The sequence below is a fragment of the Ranitomeya imitator genome, chromosome 7 (genome assembly GCF_032444005.1).
Source record: "Ranitomeya imitator isolate aRanImi1 chromosome 7, aRanImi1.pri, whole genome shotgun sequence".
Lineage (NCBI taxonomy): Eukaryota > Metazoa > Chordata > Amphibia > Anura > Dendrobatidae > Ranitomeya > Ranitomeya imitator.
Genome location: NC_091288.1, coordinates 202,133,641 through 202,156,879, shown reverse-complemented (window position 1 = coordinate 202,156,879; position 23,239 = coordinate 202,133,641). Strand labels below are relative to the sequence as shown.

The following is a 23,239-nucleotide window of genomic DNA, read 5'->3' as shown; positions in this document are numbered from 1 at the left end:
GGACTACTACTCCCATCAGCCTTTCGCCTACTGCCACTAATAATAGTGAGAGCGGCTGATGGGAGTATTCCTAAGCCGGCACCTGCGCCCTACATGAATTAAAAAAAACAACAAAAAAAAAACTTGGGTTCCCATGCATTTTTGATAACCAGTTAAAACAACCAGCCTGCAACTGTCAATCCGCAGCCCAATAAGTGACACATTGCTGGAATCCGAGTCTCTGCCCCTACATTATGCTACTCTGATATAGAGTAGTAAAAACTTGGTGTCAGATTGACTTTAAAGGGGAAGTATCACAAGGTGAAAAGTGACCAGTTGTTGCTCTTTATCCCTGCTGCTCCCCACACTATGCCATGGTTTTTAAATCTACCATATAGTGCCAGAGCCATGGAGCTTTGTTACTTTTTACGGACTAGAAGGGCGCGTGTTTCACAGGATTCTCTGGGCCATGCCTTTATTCGCATAATTACCCTGAGCCAAGCCTCTATTGTAAACATCATCATAATATTAGTGGTAAACGCTCCATATCTCTGGAACCGTATGGTAGATTATAAAACAAAAGGAAAACCTGAATATTCAGGGGAGCAGAAGATCTAAAATAAGCGCAAAAACTGGTTACTTTTTATTTGGTGAAAAGTCCTCTTTAAAGTCCACATACAGGGGTGGACATAACATTGGTGCAGCCGCATGTGGGCCTAAGACCCCGCACATATAGACTGGCATCAGCCAAACAGGCCAATGTCGTCAGGCTTTGCCAACATTAAGAGAATGCACTTGTTAAGGGTTTGGTGCAGAAATTTCTGCACAGGAAAAACGCAGTGTATAACACGTGTGGTTTTGGTGCATTCTTGGAGCAGATTTTTCATTATGCAACTAAAATCAGCAGCAAAAATAGTTAACCTGCAAGTCAAAAATAAAAAAACGTGTCCATGGGAGCAGGATTCTCATTCACTTTGCTGGCATCAGGAAACGTAACTAAAAAAACCAACAAATCCGCACTGTGTGCACAGGCACTAAAGGCTCCAGGATGCTCGCGCAAAAGAAAAGAAGTCTCGAACGACTCTTCCGGTTACTTTCTAGTGTAAAACCGCTTTGCTGTTCATCTGTTCGGTCTTTCGCGAGTTTCTCTTCTGCTTCAGGTTTTGGGACATGAATAAAGCGCCGATCCCTTCTAGGAAGCTGACGGAGAACGCTGCAAACGAGGCATCGTCCAATCAGAAGACACAAAAACGCTTCAAAAGTTTCCAAAACCCTTCAGGGAAACACATCTCCAGAGAAGGAGCGGTTTCCACTACACGTCATTGTTTACTGTCTCGGAAAAAAAACAAAAAAAAAAACGCATGCGCAGTGTGTATGGGGTCCTCTTTTTGGTCACCATTTAACACACAGAGAATTTTTTTTTCCATTATAGGGTAAAGTGAATGGTGTCGCTAAAAAGTACAATAAGTCCCCAAAACACAAACGCTCGTGTCACCATGGAGACAGAAAAATAATAATAAATAAAAAAAGGTTTTAAGCCCTTTAAGGAACATGAGGGAAAAAAAAAATGAAAGCGCAAAATTGAAGAATTCTCTGCGTCCTCAAGATTACCACAGCCTTATTTTTCCATTATTATCTTCCACAAACACGACTCCACGCCACTTCCTGTGTCACTTCCACCCACAGCGCGCGGCACATTCCCTCATGGTCATTCGTGGGAACGTCATCCACGCTACATGGGCGGAGCTACACTAAAATATTCACAGTCCCGCCTCAGCTCACCACCTGCCCAATAGAAATCGTTACACTTGATGATTGACGTTCAGGAACCGGCCAGTAAACGGCGAGAAAATGATGAACAGCCCCCCTCAGGAAGCTGTGCGCTGATTGGGTTACAGAATTGATTGACAGTAAGGGTAGCGAATCACCAAGCAGCCCGCTCTGCCTTGGGTTTCCCCGGCTCTCAGTCGGTTTGTGGCTGTCTCCGTGTGCGGACGCTCCTGGTGTAGACGGGCGCAGACATGACTTCTACCAACACCTTCACCAGCCTGGAGAGCGATGGCAAGCCGAGCTCTAGGTGAGACCTGGCGCCGGGTATACCTGTGGGGCAGCGGCGGGCTGGGTCACGGTGCAGCCTTGTAACTGCGGTATCTGCAGGCAGGAAGGGTGGAACTGGGGTTCGCGTTGCCATAGACACAATGTTGCAGCATTTTGGAATATTTCACAAATCGAACACAATGTATCAAATATTGAAATGTGCTAATTTTTGGTCAGTTAATTTTTGGCCTTTTTTTTTCCTGCCCAGATGTGACGTATCCATCACGTCTGTGGTCGCTATTAACATTTTTTTTTTTTATTATTATTATTATTATTATTATTATTATTATTTCACATATTTAATAAAAAATGATTCAGTTTTTGCAATCCAGTAAATTTGACTTGCACTTTGTGATCGTTGCTAATTACCATGACAAGTCATCAGGCCTGTAATTAGGAGATCATTTATTGTTTCTATGCAAATCTGCAATATATACTGTTAGATGGACGCAGAGAACTACGACTCCTGCCATCCTCATTGTGTAAAGGGTTAATTAGCGGCGTGTGCGCGTGTCGCCAGCATGTGCAGACTATTGTGCCCGGCCCAGGCTTTTGTTCTGCACAAGGTGTGTAACATCAGGGAAGCAGCCGGGTGCCATTGTCATCGCTCCATTTCTAGTCTGATGCAATTTTTTTCTATTTCTTTGTTTTGCAAGAAAAAAATGTATAGAAAAATTGGTGCTTTTTTATTTTTTTTCATACCTTGCAGCAATCTGTTCCCAGTAGAGGATTCTCTGCAGATCTGCTCCTAATTCACATCCCCTTTTTTAATCATTTAATGTTTGTACTCTTGGGGAATTGCATTCTGAGTAATTGTCCTCTTCCATGTTGGCTGTTAATTGACCGGAGGATTGGAGCGTATAATGCTGCAGGGCAGTGGGTAAACTGTCTGTAATAGGGAGTTGCACTGCAAGCAGTTTTCCTAATAGCCTTTATATGCAGGAGTAACCTTACTTTGGAGAATTGCTTGCATCCCTATCACTTAAAGGGAGATTTGTGTCTGACACATGGAATATATACAGTAGACATGCTCTCCCTAAGGTTAAAGGGGTTGTCTTGGATTTTAATGGTGGCAGATGTGGAAGTTGTAGTTCTACAGCTGTCGTGGAGCCGCAGGTTGCAGTGCGCTGCCTCTAGCATTCCCAGGAACTTCTGTGAACACATTCTTAGCCCCTCGTCTGAGCATGCTGCTGCAGCGTATAGGTGACTCCTCGCTGTCAGTCACCTGTCTCCTACGTGATGGATGGCAGCGGTAGAGAACTACTCAGCACTAACGCTCTGCATGGTGCGGTACACCTGCCATGCTGCAAGACGAGGACCAGCAGCCATCAGAGGTGTTTGGCAGCGGCGTGTTCCCCTCTCCTTATTGAGTAGATGTGTATGGGGGAGGCCATTAAAAGCGATTATTGAGCTGACCGCTATTTTAGGTGTATGGCCTCCTCTACATAGCGGTCAGCCAAACCACTGTTCCCTCTTTCCCCCAATACAAATGCACTGGGCTTGGTCTGTTAGATAGGCGGGGGGGGGGGGTAGGGATAAGCAGATGATGGACACCTCTGGCAGCCGCTTATCTCCTCTTAGAACAATGGACTGTTGTGCTGAAATCCAACATTTCTCCTAACATCGATTATTGGGGAGAGCCGGGACCCCCCATACATATATTTTGGCTCGGCTGATGTTCATGTGATGTGTTTGGGTGTCTTAAGTCTCACTTTTAAGGGTTTATTATGTTATGTCCTCACCCGGTGAGCTGGCTTTCCTAAGCCATAGGTCAGGATGAGCAGCACGGACCCGGATGCTTTGATGCATCAGAGATGTACTAGCTAGACGGTACGTGGAACAGGTAGGACCAAAAAAAGCTGGTTATGGAGGATTGCACTCGGAGAAGTGGAAGCACTAGATGCTGCAGCATCTTGGAATAGCATAGGCGAGTTGGTGGTAGTTAGGCACCCGAATGTGCGTGCAACACCCAGGAAAAGCAGAACTTAAAGGGAACCTGTCACCTGAATTTGGCAGGACCGGTTTTCGGTCATATGGGCGGAGTTTTCAGGTGTTTGATTCACCCTTTCCTTACCCGCTGGCTGCATGCTGGCCACAATATTGGATTGACGTTCATTCTCTGTCTTCCGTAATACACGCCTGCGCAGCAATCTTGCCTTGCGCACGCGCAGTATGCTTTGCCCAACTGCGGGCAAAGCCGAAAAGCATTAGTGCACATGCGCCGGTGCACTATGTCCCGGAACACAGCAAAATACTTCCGGGACATAGTGCGCCGGCACATGCACACTAATGCTTTTCGGCTTTGCCTGCAGTTGGGCAAAGCATACTGCGCGTGCGCAAGGCAAGATTGCCTTGCGCAGGCGTGTACTACGGAGGACAGAGAATGAACTTCAATCCAATATTGTGGCCAGCATGCAGCCAGCGGGTAAAGAAAGGGTGAATCAAACACCCGAAAACTCCGCCCATATGACCGAAAACCGGTCCCACCAAATTCAGGTGACAGTTTCCCTTTGGTTACATTCCTGTAGAAGAGCGCTCTGGAGCTGCGGAAGTGAGTAGATAAGGCACCTGGTTATAGCAGAACTGAGTGGGGCTAGATTCCTGGAAGCACATAGTAGCAGTGTGCACTTGCTACCTGAATACTCAGGCGATGGGCGGGGGCCTGAGCTGGTGTGTAAAGTACCTATAGAAGCACAAATGGAGCTGGGTTAGGAGGAAACAAAGCCAGGTGCTGGAGTCAGGACACGTGAATAACTGATTCGATTGGCAGAAATTCTGAGTTATCAAATGTAGGATAAGGAGCATTCAGACAGCTGACGCTCACGGGGAAACCCTTCCTTAGGGAGCATCCACATAAACTTAGTTTCTGGTCTGTGTTCGGGCAGCTATGCTTGTCCTGACCTAAACTAATACCTTCATGAGCATATATGGGGCTGTTGCTTTGGGTTAAAATGTGTTGGTGTGGATGTCTCCTCCACCTAATCTTTCTTCACTAATCCGGTTGTTTTACTTTCTGCACCTACATTCTCGCTTTATCATCCATCATCTTGTCAGCTGTGTGCAGGAGAGGTAGACGCAGCGCCTGGCATCAGTGTTTAGACCTCAACCCGTCCATATACCCTTCATGCTCTTCACCAGGGATAAACCCTCAATGTCGGAATGTGGCCTCCTTCATGTAAAGGATCAGGGTGAATGATGACTCTGAGAGAGGGGTGATCCTGAGCCCATCACTTCTCGCCGATATTTACAGAGAGTCTCGTAAAATGTAAGCTAAGTGGGCTTTGTGCAGGGGTCACCTCTCATTAAAGGGGTAATGTATATCAAGACGTCATGGTCTATGTATAAAGTCTGGGGTGGAGTGGACGGTTACCCTCTGCTATATATAATGTTCACCCATACAATAGAGTGCATATGTAATACTGCCATACTGTGTCCTACTAGAAACGGAGCATAAAACTGGTCCCCTGCACATGCTCACTACGTACAGGGTCACACAGGTACTTCGTACTCGCGCTCAAAGCTTACGTATACAGACGGTGTGCACACTTGTACATCGTGAGCATGCACGCGTATTTAGATACATGGCCGCTACGTATGTGCATACAGGCGCGGAGTCATTAAGTTGTCAGAGGTTACGCGTTGGTGGAGATGATGGGACCTGAACCGTCCCAGTCCATGGGCTCTATAGCCGCTGCCCTTGGAAATTATTTAGGACGACCCCAGTATGGGTGGGACCACTATCAGTTTGTCAGACTGCTGAGCCGCTGCATTCTTTTTGCGTATTTGGGTGACGTCATTCTGGATTGTTCAGTAATGGTTATGGGGTTGGTCATAACCACAACATGAAGGTGCGGCTCATTGTTTTCTGCTGTCTACCTAGACCTGTTCAGATTATTGGACCTGCAGTCAGACCAGGATTAGCTGCTATGTGCCATAAATTACAACTGTATCACGCTTACACTTTATGGCCCCATATATCTGTAAACTGGCAGATAAAATGAACTTTGATCCATTACAGTAGTCAGGTGCCCCAGGCAGGGCTGTGGAGTCGGTAAGCCAAACTTCCGACTTCAACTCCTTAATTTCCATAACTCCGACTCCACCAAAATGGGCTCCGGCTTCATGACTCCACAGCCCTGGCCCCAGATGGCCTCAGTAAACCAACCCCAACTGATCCCTCCTCTAATGGTGTTCTCCAATAGGTGACTGTGCTCGCAGCGAGCTCTTACGCATGCGTCGTGTACGTGTATTCCCAGCCTGGTACAAGTGAGGGGATACTTTTCTGTAGGCAACATGCACACTAATACACTTGTTAGCGAGGATGTTTCCCACAACGGAGAGGATGTTGCGCATGAGTCGGGCTCGGGATGAACTGCGCAAACGTTCACCGAAATCCCATCAATCAAGGCAGACGCTTAAGAGTGATCTTACTCCGATTGCTTCCTCATCGAGAGGTGAATGGGACCGTTGACGTCATTTGTGTAGATTTCTGTAATCTCGTATGCACCAGCGGCAGAGATCATGAACCTAAGGGCTCAGGCGGTTGTCCGAGCAAGGATCGCTAATGCACGGACAGGCTGCGGCTCTCCCAACCCAAGCATGGCAGCCCCAAAGAAATCGTGAAGCTCTGGTTGGAAGACTAAAGGCGAGTGCTTGCATTCTGGTCCAAGACAATAAACGAGTCCTTAGCAATTAACATAGGATAGGTGCACAATACCTGCCGCCGGCGCAGCGAACCTACAGATATCTGTACATGTGACACCACTGGCCCTGCTGCAGAAATAATCAGGGCTGGGTTACCTCGCAGACTTCTAGATTGTGTCTCAGGTTTTTGCTTTTCTTTTGTGTGACTAGTTGGGCCTTTGTTTCACCCCAAGAAAAACATCTAAGAGGAAACAAAAGAGCTTTGGTTTAAAAAAAAAAAAAAAAAATCAAATTCTTGTGGTGAGCGTAGAAATAGCGTACGTACATCCACCTTGTGCAGCATTGTATGAAGGATGTCGGAATTTACTGTGACGCCGATCCATAAACAAGAAGAGTGAAGAAGGGCAGGCGCTCACCTTGATAAACATAGGCGTGGCGCTCCCCAAGCGATGAGTTAGCATCATCCTAAAAAATACTTCCAGCTTAGTAGGGCCCTACTGACATTGAGGTCCAGAAGAGTACATAGAAAGAGGCTTTTGTCTGGAAGAATAATTCTGTTATGCAATGATTTTCATTCCAAGCTCCTGGCTTGTTGTGACATGCAGACTTCATGTTTGTGTCCTGCAAGACACAGATCAAAGCTGTTCAATATCGGTCGTTTGCCACCCTGCGGTTTCTGGGGTTGTTATGGTTAATTGCAGGAACGCCATCGACAGCTTGTAAATCATACATGTGTCTGCTTAAAAGCCCAAGCGTCTGACAGAACAATGGCCTGGGAAGAGGCTTCACCTGCGGCCTTGTTAACGCGTTTCACGCTTCAGGAGATGCGGCGTGACCACAATCCTCAGCTGGAGATATCTGGGTGGGGCGATTTGTAAAGCAAGATAACAATTGGTGCTCTTCCCAACAGGGTCTAATGCTAACAAATATCCTTGGGACCATATTTATGGGTTATTTGCCCACATTGCAGTTTAGGGTCTCATTTGGAGCAGCTATTGTCAATTTTGGCACCAAGAATAGTGCAACATGCAACAGTGTTTGTGCCATCAAAATGCTTGAAAACCAATTTTCCCTCACTGGAAGCCAATGGTGTTCATTAGCCACCATTTGAGGTTTTCTCGTGATGGATCCAGCGTTGTGGATAATGGCACAGACGTGAAAAGTGTCTTAAGTTCTCAAGATTCCTTTATGGATCACTAAAACGAAGAATGCTGTGCCCCTTAGGCTGTTTTTGGCTCCCTTCATTAGCGCAAGACAGGCTTAGGCCAGTTTTGCTTGTCTGTCGATCAGTCTGAGTGTGAACCATGATGTCCAGACATGTCTACGAGGTTGTCGTGTTCAGGTCAGGAGACCCAAAGTCCTTCTGAACTTAGTGGGTTGTTGGACGTGCGAAACTGGCCTTGTAGAAGTTTGAGCTTGTCGTAGGGGCTTGGCTGCGTGCTTCCACCTCTTTGCTTTAGTGATTGATGTGCGTCTCTGGATCTGGACACCATACAGTCAAAACCTTTGAAATGTCAACCATTTTTAGAAATGAGTTACCTTTAAGGAGGTGAATGGCTCTGATGAGGTCTCTTCTTGCACATACTTACCCGGACGCCTGTACATCCGGCAGGTATCGTATACGTTTGCTGCTTAAACCGTATTTCTGTGTTATGAAAGGGACTCGAAGTGCTGGAGGATTGTGGACAGGTAGTGACTAGGGAAAAAAACCAACAAAATCTGATCCAGCTAATTTTTTTTTTTTTTTAAATGTAGCCGGATACTGGTGAGAACAGTCGAGTCCAGTCGCTGCAATGTGATTTTATTATTTTTTTAATGCAGAAGATGGCAGCTGAGCGTCTCGACTCTCATGCACACAGTCATATTACAGTATATATAAGGCCACAGTCCACACGTAGTTTCCGTCAGTTTTGTTTACAGTGCAAGTTCCTCCTCGTTTTTGCATTTTGTGGTTACGCGCCATGTGATGGCTCTGCTCTTCCATATTTAACTCTCTAAAATCTTCTGAAGAGGGACTATTGATGATATTTTACGTTAATCTATTAGTTACAGTGAAATGCAAGAAATGTTTGGCCAATTTTTGCAGCCAAAGTCAGGAGGAACGTGCACAAATGGGTAACTGGAGCTGGATGGTAATGACAAATCCTTGTAAAGAACCGGTCAGAAGAGAATGGACTCTCGGTACCCTATAACGCCCCTTAGAGGTTTCTCCTGCAACATGAGGATTCTATGGGATTGAGTTTTCACTGTTCTCGCTTTGGTTCCCATGGAACGTCCTCCTCTGTAACTGGATCAGCCCTGGCCGTGGTTTTTTTTTTTATGTGGTTCATTCCTCGTTGAGCTCACATCTGTTTTGCAACCATCTGATGTTTGCTCTTTTATTTTCCCTCTGGACTTTGGATATAACTAGTAAATTGGAGCAGACACTGCTTTAGTTTGTTGGCCTTGGCACTGAACTCCAATGCTCCTCCTAAACTCGTGACCTGAGCGATCAATAATCTCGAGAGTTATAGGTGACCATGCTATAGAAGCCAACACCGCGAGATTATAAGGGTGGTCTACTGTGCACCACAGTAATCACTCGCTGCTATGAATGGTAATCTAAATGGTAGAGATCGACTTACTATAGACTGTCTCATAAGGCCTACAGCCGAATCAGAAGATCACGGCGTTGCAGTCAGTGTGATCGGATCACTTTCAGAGTCCTACAACACCCAAACACTTTTCTTGATGCTTAAAATTCTAATGTTCGCATTTACGGTTGGACCAAAAATTCTCATCTTGGAATTTACGGGTGTTCCTGGTCCATGGACTCCACCAGGGTGATTTTATGAAATTGGATTGGTTAAGGTTTTAAGTTGTCTGTTATAGGAAATATATTGCCGTTCCATAGACTATATGGTCACTGGTGGTCTGATCGCAGAGATCGCTACCGATCACAAGCTCTCCGGAGAGGAAGTGAGCATGTGCAACAACTGCTGTACACTGTCTATAGGAGGGGTGGTCGCACATGCTCACAAAGGGGACTCTGGGACCACCATTCTCGGGGTCGGACAGCTAGCGATCATGCTTTTATCTCCTGTCCCTATATGTAGGATTTGAGGAACCCTATTTAAGGTTATGACACTTTTTCAGTCGCACGCTACGTCATCAGTTTCGCTTAGGACCTTCATTTCCTAGTTTGTCAACAGAAGGATTGTTTCTACTGTCTAAGTACTTGATATAATGGATGTTCAGGATGACAATGGCCGCTTTTAGGTTTTTCCTGTTTGCTGTAATAGACGGGAGGGGCGAACGAGGAGAATCACGTGTCTTCTGCTAAACAGGCTCGTCTTTTGTCAGCATTAATGACCATCTTTACGTCGACTTGCTTTTTTTTCACAGCGCGTTTTAGCATCTTTATACTTTTTTTTTTTTTCATTTTGGGATAATATAAAGTCTACCGGATCCCTCCCTTCTGTGTCAGACGTCTCCTAGGTCAAGGGTTTCTCTTTATTAAAACCACTCACGTCAGGGACCACAAGCGTCCGTCGCCTTTAAGGGTCGATTTCTCAAGAGCATTTTCCGATTTGTCTCACTTGGGGAATTCATCCTTCATTAGCCAAAATGGAAAGTAGAAGCCAGATGAGGTTGTGAACTAAAGAGGAGGTCAATCAGCACAAAGTCTGATCAGTGTGAACTGTGCGGCCATATTGATTATCTGGGGTCCCACTGTTTGGTCACTTTTTCCTTTTAGGCCTAATGAGTGTCAATGGGGGTCGGTGTTATTTTGTAAATTTAGCTGGAACGCAGGAAGGGCTGTCATCATGGAAGGTAGTTTTTCTATTGATTCGGTTCCCAAGAGCAAATTGCATCCATGGATTGTGCTGGGTTTTGTAAGGGCTTGCTGGGAGTTATAGTTCTGAAACAGCTGGAGAGCCACTGATTGAAGACTACCTACCTACCTGACCACGTCAGCAAGGTTTTTGACTATCTTTCTGGCCAAAAAAGGGGACATGGTCTCTGTTTTCCATCAATCACTATTCCTTTAAAGGGATTTACTACAAATCCATTCCCAAAAGAATTCCTTAAAGGGGTTATCTATTTTGTAAAAATCAACAACGTAGATATTCAGCCTCCAACAGCGAGGATTTCTTGTTACTTTTTCGGCCACATGCCATCAATGCAAAAATCATCATCATCAGCAGGGACCCCCTGAAGCAGATGTGCGGTAATATACTTTTAGGGAATGCTGGGAGTTGTAGTTTTTCCAAGACTAGCATTGTCTCCTCTTTGCTTTAGATTAGGTTATATGTGACCTCCCATTTGTGGCCTTTTCTGCTTCTCGTTGTGATCGGGCCTTGGCGTGGGCCCCTTCACCTCCGCGCCAGCAGCTGGGAGACATTAGGGGGTTTCCTGTGTAAATAGCTGAAATGCGCAGGATTCCTCACTTCCATGTTACGCTCGCCGGCCACGTCTCTCGCATTTTACACCAATTATTATTATTTATTTTTTTTTTGCAACGTTTACAAAAATTACAAAACAAAGTGAATATAATGTAAATATTCAATACAATATATACCGGGAGGGAGGGGACTGTTCCTCTCCTCTTCCCATAAGCTGAGCAGAGAACGGCGCAGATTCACCACAATTCTACTAAACTGTTTAAAAAGTGGCAACATTTTTTGCTAAGTTTGTTCCTGCCCAAAAAGTTCATATTTTTACACCGACTTTACCAACTATTTTAAAATTAGGTGGAAGTTATCATTATTTATGCCACAAAAGCAGGATAGATTCTGATGGAAATATTATTTTTCTTGCTGAAATATGCGCCAAATTCTTTGATTAAAAAAAAAAAATATATATACAGTATATATGGATTTGGAGCATTTCAGTTGAGCACATCCTTCATCAGAACTGGTGTACAAGATGCCGTGATTTGGGGTATTTGTCCGTCACCTCTGACTGCAGCTTCTTTCCTATGGGAACTAAGGGTTGGGCATGTTGAAGTCCAGCAGCCCGATCTGTCTGAGAAGACAGGACACCCTCATATACAGTAGATGGTTGGATATCTGTGCTGAAATTGGTAGTTGGGGACAATGTAACTACCACTGCACTTTTCGATTTATACTGAGCTGATAAAATGCGAATAAGGTCTCTGGGGTTCTCCTTTAATTTGGCATTATTTTGATTATTGCACGGTAGATGGAGGCTGGGTGTAGTGGACATGGTACGTTGGGTGTTTGCCCAGTGCCTTGCGGATAGCGTTCCCTTCCCCCACAGTATATCAGCTGATGTGTGTCGGCCGAGATCAGCGTCTCTGCTTTTAATATCTGCAGGTTCTCTTACACAGGGACATGATTGCCAGCACATCACTCCGCAGTCACGACGTGAGCCAAACTTATCTAAAGCCTACAGCGCTCGTCCTGTCGACAGTATTTAGTACAGCCTCTGCACTAGAAATATAGCTCTTAAAGGGATACGCTATCACTGAAGGATCAATGGAAGGACAGACTTGTTGGACCCCCATCATCCTGAAAATATAGGGGTCGGGGCGATCCCTGTGCATCTGCTACGGTTGTATCCGAGCTGTCTCTTGTAAGGAGCACTGCAGGAAAGCAACCAAGAATGATTGATCTCTCATCAGTTTACTTTATTTCTTTTCTTGCTCTGGAGGACGTTGATCAAAACTCAACATTGTGCGCAGATTCAAACTTTTTTTTTTACGTCTTTTAAAATGGCATGATTCTGTAAAATATCGCACACTGGTCTTGTGCAATGCACAAATCCCCCCCCCCCCCCTCAAATATTAATTAAAATAAGTAAATGCTTGGGGATAATAATAATAAGCGCATTAAAAAAAAAATTTAAACTTTTTTGTGCAGTCACAAATGATGAATTGGGAGGATACATCAGGAACTGGATACCGAAGGCCGCACTGATGAAGGAAAAAATGTGCAAATTCAGTGATCGGCCTAAAATGGATGATGTTGCATATTTACAGTGTATAATGATCATGGTTGATTTTCAGAGGCGTCCTCATCTACAGGAAAACGTGACTTTGCCCTTTTATCTTTGGTGCATCAGATCTGTGCTGACCGTTGCTGAATTCCTCATCCATTTCCTTTTCTTTCTGTAGGGTTTTGAAGCCGCCAGGTGGAGGATCAAGCTGCATATTTGGGAATTCAGAGGAAGTTTCTGCACCGAAGCGACAAGGCAAGATGTCCTCCAACATCTTTGAAGTCCCTCCTGAGCCAGGAAATGTACCAAAGAGATCCAACCCCCCAGGTCAGGGCTCCTCGTATGAGAAGACACTGCTATTTACATGGGATTTCCCAAAACGTGTAATGACCACTAACAACTTCCATGTGCTGTATAAAATATGTAAAGGCAGAATAACTGTATTAACTGCAGGACAGTCTCAACAGCTGCATTCACAATACTGCAAAGATGAAATCTGCCAATAGTCCACTTTGGTTCAGTGCTACCAGAATGCAACTCACCAGAGCCAGCTCCATGCGAAGTGTCTTGTTTTTACTAGGCTCTTCCCAGGACAGAACCTCTCATTGCATTTTAGAAGCTGAATTTCAACAGCAACTAGCAGAATAGTGAGTGCAGCTCTGGGGTATAATAGTAATACAGGATGTAACTCAGGATCAGTAATGTATGTACACAGTGACTGCACCAGCAGAATAGTGAGTGCAGCTCTGGGGTATAATAGTAATACAGGATGTAACTCAGGATCAGTAATGTATGTACACAGTGACTGCACCAGCAGAATAGTGAGTGCAGCTCTGGGGTATAATAGTAATACAGGATGTAACTCAGGATCAGTAATGTATGTACACAGTGACTGCACCAGCAGAATAGTGAGTGCAGCTCTGGGGTATAATAGTAATACAGGATGTAACTCAGGATCAGTAATGTGTGTACACAGTGACTGCACCAGCAGAATAGTGAGTGCAGCTCTGGAGTATAATACAGGATGTAACTCAGGATCAGTAATGTAATATATGTACACAGTGAGTGCAGCTCTGGGGTATAATTCAGGAGGTAGCTCAGGATCAGTAATGTAATGTATGTACACAGTGAATGCACCAGCAGAATAGTGAGTGCAGCTCTGGAGTATAATACAGGATGTAACTCAGGATCAGTAATGTAATGTATGTACACAGTGACTGCACCAGCAGAATAGTGAGTGCAGCTCTGGGGTATAATACAGGATGTAACTCAGGATCAGTAATGTAATGTGTGTACACAGTGACTGCACCAGCAGAATAGTGAGTGCAGCTCTGGAGTATAATACAGGATGTAACTCAGGATCAGTAATGTAATATATGTACACAGTGACTGCACCAGCAGAATAGTGAGTGCAGCTCTGGGGTATAATTCAGGAGGTAACTCAGGATCAGTAATGTAATGTATGTACACAGTGACTGCACCAGCAGAATAGTGAGTGCAGCTCTGGAGTATAATACAGGATGTAACTCAGGATCAGTAATGTAATGTATGTACACAGTGACTGCACCAGCAGAATAGTGAGTGCAGATCTGGAGTATAATACAGGATGTAACTCATGATAATTTCTATTATTTACTATTTTATTCAGCTTTCTATGTACCCCCCCATATTTGACTTGAAAACTATGGTCTTCATGTGCTACAAAACAAGAGATCGTCATGGGTTTCACACTCTAATCACCCCGTGGCTTTGTACAATGAATATTTGCCTCCTTCCTCTGTAAATGAATGCAGGCAGAATAAAGCAAAGTGACCTGAAAGTCTTATCTACGGAGGACAGGACTGGACTAGTTTGGTCTGTAAGGAAACTTGAGAAGAGATTCCTGTAACCCATTACACTGAAACTGTGGAAACGTGATTCTCCTTGTTGTATACACTAAAAGTGTTCTGTGTGGAGGAGGGCAGCGAAGCAGGTATCCTGTATCTCCTTCACTGCTTATTCTGGGATACATTCATTCTTTACAAGGGGAGCAGAGTAGCTACAATTAAAGGGCATCTGTCAGTAGGATCAGCCCTCCTGAGCCGTCTATATGGTCACATAGGTCATAGGAAACTGAATTAAATGACACCTTGATATCTGAGATCCGATGACTTATTCCAGAGAAATCCACTTTTGTTAATATGTAAATGAGCTGTTAAGATCTATCGGCCGGATAAAGATCTTCCCGAGGATCTGCCTCCAGAGATTATTTTAAATGAAAGTGTGCGTAACCAGTGTGAGACATGTAGATTAGGAGAGCAGACTGTCAGTCATTACATGTCTCACACTGGTAACTCCCTCCTTTCATTTTAAAATAAGCTCAGGAGGCAGATTCTCAGAGAGATCTATGTCCGGCCCATAGATCTTAACAGCCCATTTACATATTCCAGAGAAACCTATATTTTCTTAATAAGACATCAGATCTCAGATATCAAGGTGTCATTTTATTCCACTTCCTATGCGCTACATGCCCATATAGACGGCTTAGGAAGGATCATCCTACTGACAGGTGCCCTTTAATGCATACTGTATATAGTTAGCTCCCGCTAGTGGTGGCTGCAGGAAGCCAGGGTTTAATAATTTCACTCTCTTCCCGTGCAGGGGATTCTGAGCTCTGTATCACAAAAACGGAACCTCAGATACGTTAAGAAATTGGTAAAGAATTTTGGACCGATTTGGACAAAAACACTGATGTACGAAGGCGAATATTCGGGTTTTTTAGGCCTGCGTCATAAAAATGGAGCAGATCTTGTGCATATTCCTTTGCATGATGTGATAGCTCAGCCCAGGAATCGTCGGGAGATGAGGTTTGGGGTCGTACAGTAAGAGGTTTCCTGATGAGAGCGGATGGGCGGACTGCAGACAGCTGGGGATCCTGCTGAGCTGGCACTGGGGGCTCGGCCCAGAGCGGGGTCTTGTGTAAGCTACCGAGATACTCTGAGGCTCCTCCTAGACTGGGAGAGACATCTTCTCCGCTGTCGGCCCAGATGTGTGCGCAGTGTGGATCACCCCCATGTGTGATAAACCCCCGTCCACTGACTCGCTATAAAAACATTACAATGGCAAAGTGTTGGGGTGCAGAGGGGCATTCATCCGGCTGGTGCAGTGAGCATTATATCATGTGTTATGGTGCAAATCTGGCAGACTTTTTCTTTTTTTTTAGATTTTGGCCTCATGTCAGGGGAGGAGGAGGAGGGTTTGGGTGTAAAGCAAACAAATCCAGGAACCGGCCAGATGTGCAAATATCTCGGGAGCTGAAAGGAGTTTGATAGATTTACTGCCTGTGGAGTGTGAGGTACAACTACTCCCACTCAGACCTCCTGCAGGTCGTGAACTAGGAGTATTACTCTGCCATGGCAATATCTTATGTATGGAGGCATCCTACATGTCCCCCTAAAGACAAGTATGAGACAAGGCATGGTGGAACATCCAGAAGATTAGGGGTGTCCAGCGTATCGGCTACTTATTAAAGGCAGTCCTGGGTTAAGGAGAGCGAGTCTATGGGGAGGTAGCGATCAGCCAGCGAAAGGGAAGCACCATGGACCTGAGTGATCATTTATTGCGATTATAGCTGGTCATGAACATTAGATATATCAGAAAAATGCACCGATTTCTGCTGGACCGGTCGACTGTGTGTGGTGGTGTCCTGTCGGGGTAAAAGTGTCGGCATGTGGATTTCTGGTATCTGCTCTCATCATTGCAAACATGCACGCTCAGCCGACCTGAGCATGCACATGTAGGGGTCGGAAAGAATAGTAGTTGGCCGTGTGAGTATTTGATCGACCGCTGTCTTGGGTCTGTTCATTGGATATTTTGGCGGGGTCTGAGGGCAAGCGGATGGTTATAGCAATAAGATCACCAGTAGATCCCATACAATTGATTGGGCAATGAATCTTTAATATGTGGTCGTCTTCTTACTGAACGGTGTTCGCCTTCTTCCCACAGGTGGAAAGACTAGTGGTATCTTCCAGGACGCGGCCCCTGTACAATCGCCTGCACGGCAGAAGCCCCCAGGAGGGAAAGATGGTGGTATTTTTGGTGAAGCGCAGCTGCCGACAAGCCCCAAAGCGCATCCGAATAAACCAAAGGTATCGGCCCTTGTACCGCTTGCCCTGCTAGTAGTGAACACCAAGGTCGCGCCTCATCCTCTGCCCAGAGCTCGCGCGTATGCTGTGTATGAGATTACATCGTAACTTTATATAAATCTCTTGTGTTCTGCAGGATAACATCTCGTTAAAAGAGGAAGTAGTAAAGAACCCCAAACCCGGTAAGTACCCGCAGCAGCGGGCAGGTAACTCCCCCTCCTGTCTAAGTCCAGCATAGGGGACTAGTCATGCGCACCTTCCTGTCCATAGATTGTGCCTGGTATTGATGGGAGTGGAGCTCTGTAGAGCCCTGCCTTGATTGGAGGGGGCGAGCGCATGAGTGCAGCGCTCCATTTCCAGCAAACCCCCATGGTCAATGAATGGAGCTGAGGCAGAGCACGCACACCTCTCCTCCATTTTAGGGAGCAGTCACAGCTGTCTAAGTTGGACGGGGATGACAAGGCAATGCTCAGACTGGCTGGCGGCTCTCCTGACCCGTGCGTGACAGCAGCTCAGGAATACATGCTGTCTTAAGGTACCGTCACATTTAGCGACGCTGCAGCGATATAGACAACGAGCCGATCGCTGCAGCGTCGCTGTTTAGGTCGCTAGGAGACGTCAAACACCGGCAACAGCTGAGCGATGCAGGAGCGATCCAGTGACGCACTTATCGTTCTCGCTGGTTGTTCGCTCCATGTAAAACATTGCTGGCGTAGTTGTTTTTGATGTCAAACATGACGATACACGCCGATCTAGAGACCAAATAAAGTTCTGGACTTTCTGCTCCGACCAGCGATGTCACAGCGGGATCCAGATCGCTGCTGCGTGTCAAACACAACGAGATCGCTATCCAGGATGCTGCAACGTCACGGATCGCTGTCGTTTTCGTTGGTAAGTTGCTTAATGTGATGGTACCTTTACTCCTGCCAGGAGAGCCGCCGGCCAGTTCAAGCATTGCAATCCCCATAAGGGTTATTTGGCCATCTGACTGTTAACTAAGATTCTGAAGCCCCCTTCTGGGGAGTGATTGCTGTCCTGGAGGTTGTTGGCACTGATTGCTGTCCTGGAGGTTGTTGGCACTGATTGCTGTCCTGGAGGTTGTTGGCACTGATTGCTGTCCTGGAGGTTGATGTCACTGATTGCTGTCCTGGAGGTTGTTGGCACTGATTGCTGTCCTGGAGGTTGTTGGCACTGATTGCTGTCCTGGAGGTTGATGTCACTGATTGCTGTCCTGGAGGTTGATGTCACTGATTGCTGTCCTGGAGGTTGATGTCACTGATTGCTGTCCTGGAGGTTGATGTCACTGATTGCTGTCCTGGAGGTTGTTGCTGAGCGATTGCTGTCCTGGAGGTTGGAACCCATTGTTCAGAAGGTTATCTATGAATAGAGATAACTTTGAGTTTTGGGAAACAATATAAAGGAAAAGATTTCTTCCAGCTCTTTGGATAAAATTCCAAACTTTATTCAGGAAAGATACGGTATATAACTTGGTACCGTGTTAGCCAGTGGATAGAAAAATATTTAGAATTGAGAGTCCTCAGTGGTTGATACCTTTTAATGGCTAACTGAAAAGATGGTAACAAATTGCAAGCTTTCAAGACTACACAGGTCTCTTCATCAGGCATAGATTAATAGAAATTCTGTATAATCACATATTTATGCACAACACATCACAGAAAAATTCCATATATGACAGGTGACATGAAGTAGAATTACCATTGTGAGTGATAAACAGTTATAGCCATAGATATTGGAACAGTTCATAGATAAGGAGTGTGAATGTTTTATTGTCCTCTGATTGGGGTCTGTTTCTATGTTATGATATGATGACCCCACATGGTCTGAGGAGCAAATTCCTTAGTTGATATAAATCCATGAGACACATTGATGTCTTTTTAGGTCTTTTTACATCACTAAGGAATTTTCTCCTCAGACCATGTGGGGTTATCATGTATCATAACATAGAAACAGACCCCAATCAGAGGACAATAAAACATTCACACTCCTTATCTATGAACTCTATGCCTGATGAAGAGACCTGTGTAGTCTTGAAAGCTTGCAATTTGTTACCATCTTTTCAGTTAGCCATTAAAAGGAATCGACCACTGAGGACTCTCAATTCTAAACTTTATTCAGTAGTTATTTATAATTCCATAAGTCAGAATAGAGAAACCACGAGAGGAAAAAGGGTAGCATTTGATCTTACTCCTATGATCCTAAGCAGAGTAGGTAGGTTCATAAGATTACAATCAAAACGCGTCACTTTTTCCTTTTGTGGTTTCTTTTTTTGAGTGCTATAGAATTTTATCCCAGGAGATGGAATGAACCTTTTCTTTTACATTACTGCACACGTTTGATCAGGACGGAGCTCCGTGCACCTGGAATACTTAGGACATTTTTGATGAGCCGGCTTTATTGCATTTATGATTTTTGGAAAATCTCCTTAAATTTTGGCCCTGTACCAGTGTCTGTTGGACATTGATGGCATATCCAGTGGAAATTCTACCAATATACAAGTACCCTTTTACATTGGTACAAGATCATTGTGTCATTAACGACGTCTAATCCAATGCTCTGCAATCTAGCTGTGGCGAGACTACAACTCCCAGCATGTTCTGGTAGGAATTTCACATTTGCAGAAGAATTGAATAGAAGCTACACATGATACTAGATTATGTGGAAATGGAAATTCCTATCTTTGCAAACACTAGTTGCCAGATAACGGTCTGTCTGTGGGTGGCATTAGTCAGACTCCATGAAGACGTCTGCGGTGACTGTGGGAGTCGTTGTCGGCCGCGTCATTATTTATATACACGGCGTGACTGCTCCCTGTCTGATCTATTTTAGACCCTACGTGTAATGGCTGAATATAGACGCTGCTGTAGAATAACAACGCAGCCGCACATGGGAAGGACGGGCGTCACTAATACATAGTGGATATATTGGTGGTCTCTACAATCTGGAGACGCTCCCCCCTGGCATTCTGATTTTCTCCATGTCGAGTGGAAGAAAGAGCAGCAGTGCAAATGGTTACGAAAACTCTCCTTTCGTTTTACGTTTACAGCTCCCATGCTGAACTATGTATTTCAGTGGCAATCAATCCCTGTGCAGTGTCATCTTTGTCCAAAAGTGTAAGAATTGGACTAAGGCGCAGGGAGACACACAAGGCTTAATGCTTTAAAGTTAGAGATCCTAATTTTGATGTCCGCATCGGTGACAAATGAGTAATTTATTTTGTTTTTGTCTTCCAGCCCCTGCAGTGAAAGCTGATCCACCAGCGCCAGCACCAGAAGCAAAAATACCAGTGCCCAAAGAAGAAAAAGTGTCCGTGCCAGACCCCGCTCTCGCAGCTCATGAACCACATCTTGGCCCCCGGCCGAGGTGTCACAACAGAGTCCTGAACCCACCAGGAGGCAAATCCAGTGTCACGTTCTATTAAGTAACAGAATTAGCAGGGTGATCGGGTGACCAGCGCAGGAAGTCACGATCTGAGGAGGACGACTGGCATCTCTGTCCGTCACTCTCCCCCGGTGTGATCCTCATCCTATAGAGCTGCTTTACCTGCCTGCGATGTGGATAAAGCCCCTCTATGGTGCGAGGTCTTCATACAGCTCCATAGATCTTTCAGACTCAAATGTTTGGTGCTGACTAATTTCTTTGGCTCTTCCTAGCTTCTGGAAGTGTATTTTTCTGATTCTGAGCTCTGCATCCCCTGCACGGCTAAGAATTTAAAAGTTTACATTCTGTATTCCCCATGGCCACCACTAGGGGGAGCTTGCTGCATTTTCTTTCCAGGGTTCATTATATGATCAATATGCAGTTAGCCTCTTTCTCTAACTTTCAGTTGTCTCTGAACTAGTGGGTGGAGAATAGCTACTATTGTGCCTCCCATACACAGACATTAGGGATCTCTATTCTCCGATCACTATGTAGCATGTTTAGAAGCTGGTTGTACAATACTGAGCAGTGTAGCTGTGAATCCAGCACAGGAGTGAAACGCCTACTAGAAAGCAGAACAGGTCTGCCTCTCTCTCTCTCTCTCTTTGTCCATAAATTTCAGTAAGCAGCCTAACTCTGACCCTTTGGTGAGCCGAGCAGCTTTTTTTTTTGGGCAAGATGGATTTTTATCTGTATGTCGGAGTGCATAATGGGAAAAGTGGCTGATAACTGGAGAAAGAAGCAGATCTCTCTGATAGTGCATTTTTGTAAAGTGTCTTGTATTCATTTATAATTTATGCATAGTTTGGTGAAACGACTGGTCAATTAAATCTATACCCACCCAGGGAAATTGAGGCTGTTCATCAGAAAAAGGAGAGCCAATTTATACATGTAGAGAGATTAGGCGGTGCAGAATTAAGGAGAGGTTTTGAGAATCCTATTAAATGGCTTTTTTCTTTTAAAGGGGTTGTCTCACAATTAAATATAATTAATTGTATTAATAAAAATGACCAATATTTGCAGTTTACATGATTGAGCTTACTGAGTATGGCGCCACCTGCTGTACATAGTGTATGGCAAAATGCACGTCCTCCTGAGCATTGGCGGACATGCATGCTCTGTTGGGCAGACCATAGCAATAACTATTTCTAAAGGATCGCAGCCGTATGGCGGTATAACCAAGAACACTTCTGCAGGAAAAGTAATGAGGAACCATATTGTCAGCTGCTGCTTGGGCAAGAAAACTGCTTCTGCAGCACTAAAGGTGGGAAGCTAAGAAGGGAAAAATTATAATTTCTCTACTCTAGCCATTTAACAGCATTTTTGCGCTTTTGCTATAAGATTATTGGGACCCCTTTAGTTAGGATATGACTGACTTATTTTACATGATCCCTTTCCTTAACTCCTTTTAGTTCTCACATTGAGATGATAATGTAAAGACCGATGACCGCCATGATGTCTATGTGCCGGCATCCGCTGTGTCGGATCTACCCTGCTGATTGTGTTACCTGCTCTATTGCCTTCTGATCACCTCCGCTTTTTAAGGGGGTACTCAATAATAGATGCTCGTACCCTCACCATTCAAGTGCAGGCAGGAAAACAAAAATCTCAAAATAGTTTGCCTATAATATTCTTTTACAGGGATGCTGGGCAAAATGTACGGGTGTGAGGGGTGTAGAGCGAATGTGCTGCCTCCTCTGGCCCTGCACTACATGGACGTGTTCCTTTAAGGGCAACTAAGTGGAACGTGACGTATGACGTTCTGTATCAGCATATGAAAAGTACAATAAAGTAGCAGTGGTGTCTGTTCTTTAGGGTCAATTTCCAGTTCTGGAACCACCAAAATGAAATGAGTGAACCGGGCCAACCCTATACCAGGAGTTATCATACGATATTTCTTCCTGCAGCTGTAGCAAAGTACAAATGTGGCACCTAGTGAACATCTGTGCTGTAATAGAGGGGGGTCCTGCATAGCCAAACATACCCCTAGAGCTCATTAAGCCATCCGTGCAGATCAGACCACAATGCACGCTGACGGCCGAGTGTGACCGCTTCACACGCTCCGGGCAGGAGACCCACGGCCAGTCCGTGCATTGCAATCTAATCTCCGGGCAATTTGCATGGACGTCTGATAAAGGTTATGATAAGGTGTTATCGTCTGTCAGAAAGTAAAGGCTGGAACAAAAGTTATATAGTTTCCCTGAAATAGCCCCACACTTGTACACCGGCTATGACTGGTAATGCAGCATTTACTGAGACCGAGCTGCAATACCAGACATGGCCTCTAGACCAGGGTGGCGCTGTATTTGGATGAGTTATTCTTTCATATAATTTATGAAAGTTGTCACTTGTCACCATGTAGTTAAACATTATATAATGCGTTAGCAATTTTTTGTTATGTTCTAATATGTGCAAAAGTTAACAGCAATTTGGATCTGTGCAATCTACAACACCATGTGGCATTAATATAATTCCACCTTCCCTCAGAAGGTCTGGTGATGCTACTGACTGTAGGGCAGGTCACCCGAGCTGTATCCTTAGTCCTCCATTACACCTCCTGTTATCGGATCCAAAAATGACCTCTGCTGACATGTGACATTAATAGGAATCAGCTGGTACCCCCCCATATCGGGGCTTTAGCCCCCTGGAACATGTCCTGTTTTCTTGTATCCTGAATGTACAGGTCCTGCTGATCTGGATTTGGTGGCAGCAGGTTTCATCTCTTGCATTTATCTGATTGATGCCATTTATACGGTTATAATGCACCTCTTAATAAACAGTGTATTTTGTTAATGACTAAGGTTCATGTGTTTGTGTCCTCGTCCTCCCCCGTAAGTGGTGTACACACCCTACAAAACTCGCCGTGCTGTGGAAGTTATTGGGTTTTAGAAGCTTTATTTATGAAATTAGTTATAAAATCTCATAGAAAAGTGGTAAACATTTCAGGTTACTGTTCATAGTAAAACATTAAGACCTGACCCTACGGTGCGGACGGGGAACAGCCTTCCTGCACACTT

The 23,239-nt window shown here is 44.9% G+C and overlaps 2 protein-coding genes across 3 annotated transcripts in view; one reads left to right on the top strand and one right to left on the bottom strand.

The window, feature by feature from the left end:
* Nucleotides 1-1,922: 1,922 nt before the first annotated feature.
* JPT2 (Jupiter microtubule associated homolog 2) lies at nucleotides 1,923-23,018 on the top strand. 2 transcript variants are annotated; one of them, XM_069734399.1, is made up of 5 exons: nucleotides 1,923-2,056; nucleotides 12,839-12,987; nucleotides 16,645-16,787; nucleotides 16,921-16,966; nucleotides 20,036-23,018. In XM_069734399.1, exons 1-5 carry the CDS (start codon nucleotides 2,001-2,003, stop codon nucleotides 20,221-20,223), a joined length of 582 nt encoding a protein of 193 aa, XP_069590500.1. In that variant the 5' UTR covers nucleotides 1,923-2,000; the 3' UTR covers nucleotides 20,224-23,018. The 2 variants fall into 2 exon arrangements, with proteins under 2 accessions (XP_069590500.1, XP_069590501.1); XM_069734400.1 differs by lacking the exon at nucleotides 20,036-23,018 and adding an exon at nucleotides 17,578-17,693.
* The window catches only part of LOC138645243 (lysosomal dipeptide transporter MFSD1-like), a 34,483-nt gene continuing 29,069 nt past the window's right edge, over nucleotides 17,826-23,239 (bottom strand). The window contains exon 15 of the mRNA XM_069734396.1: nucleotides 17,826-18,161. The gene's annotated coding sequence lies outside the window, so the exon portion shown is untranslated. The remainder of the gene's footprint in view (nucleotides 18,162-23,239) is intronic.

Excerpts from the sequence above, each read along its gene's own strand:
- JPT2 (XM_069734399.1), top strand. The coding sequence starts at position 2,001 with ATGACTTCTACCAACACCTTCACCAGCCTGGAGAGCGATGGCAAGCCG. Across the intron at positions 16,788-16,920 it reads CGCATCCGAATAAACCAAAG|GATAACATCTCGTTAAAAGA; the intron begins GTATCGGCCCTT and ends TGTGTTCTGCAG. Across the intron at positions 16,967-20,035 it reads AGTAAAGAACCCCAAACCCG|CCCCTGCAGTGAAAGCTGAT; the intron begins GTAAGTACCCGC and ends TTTGTCTTCCAG.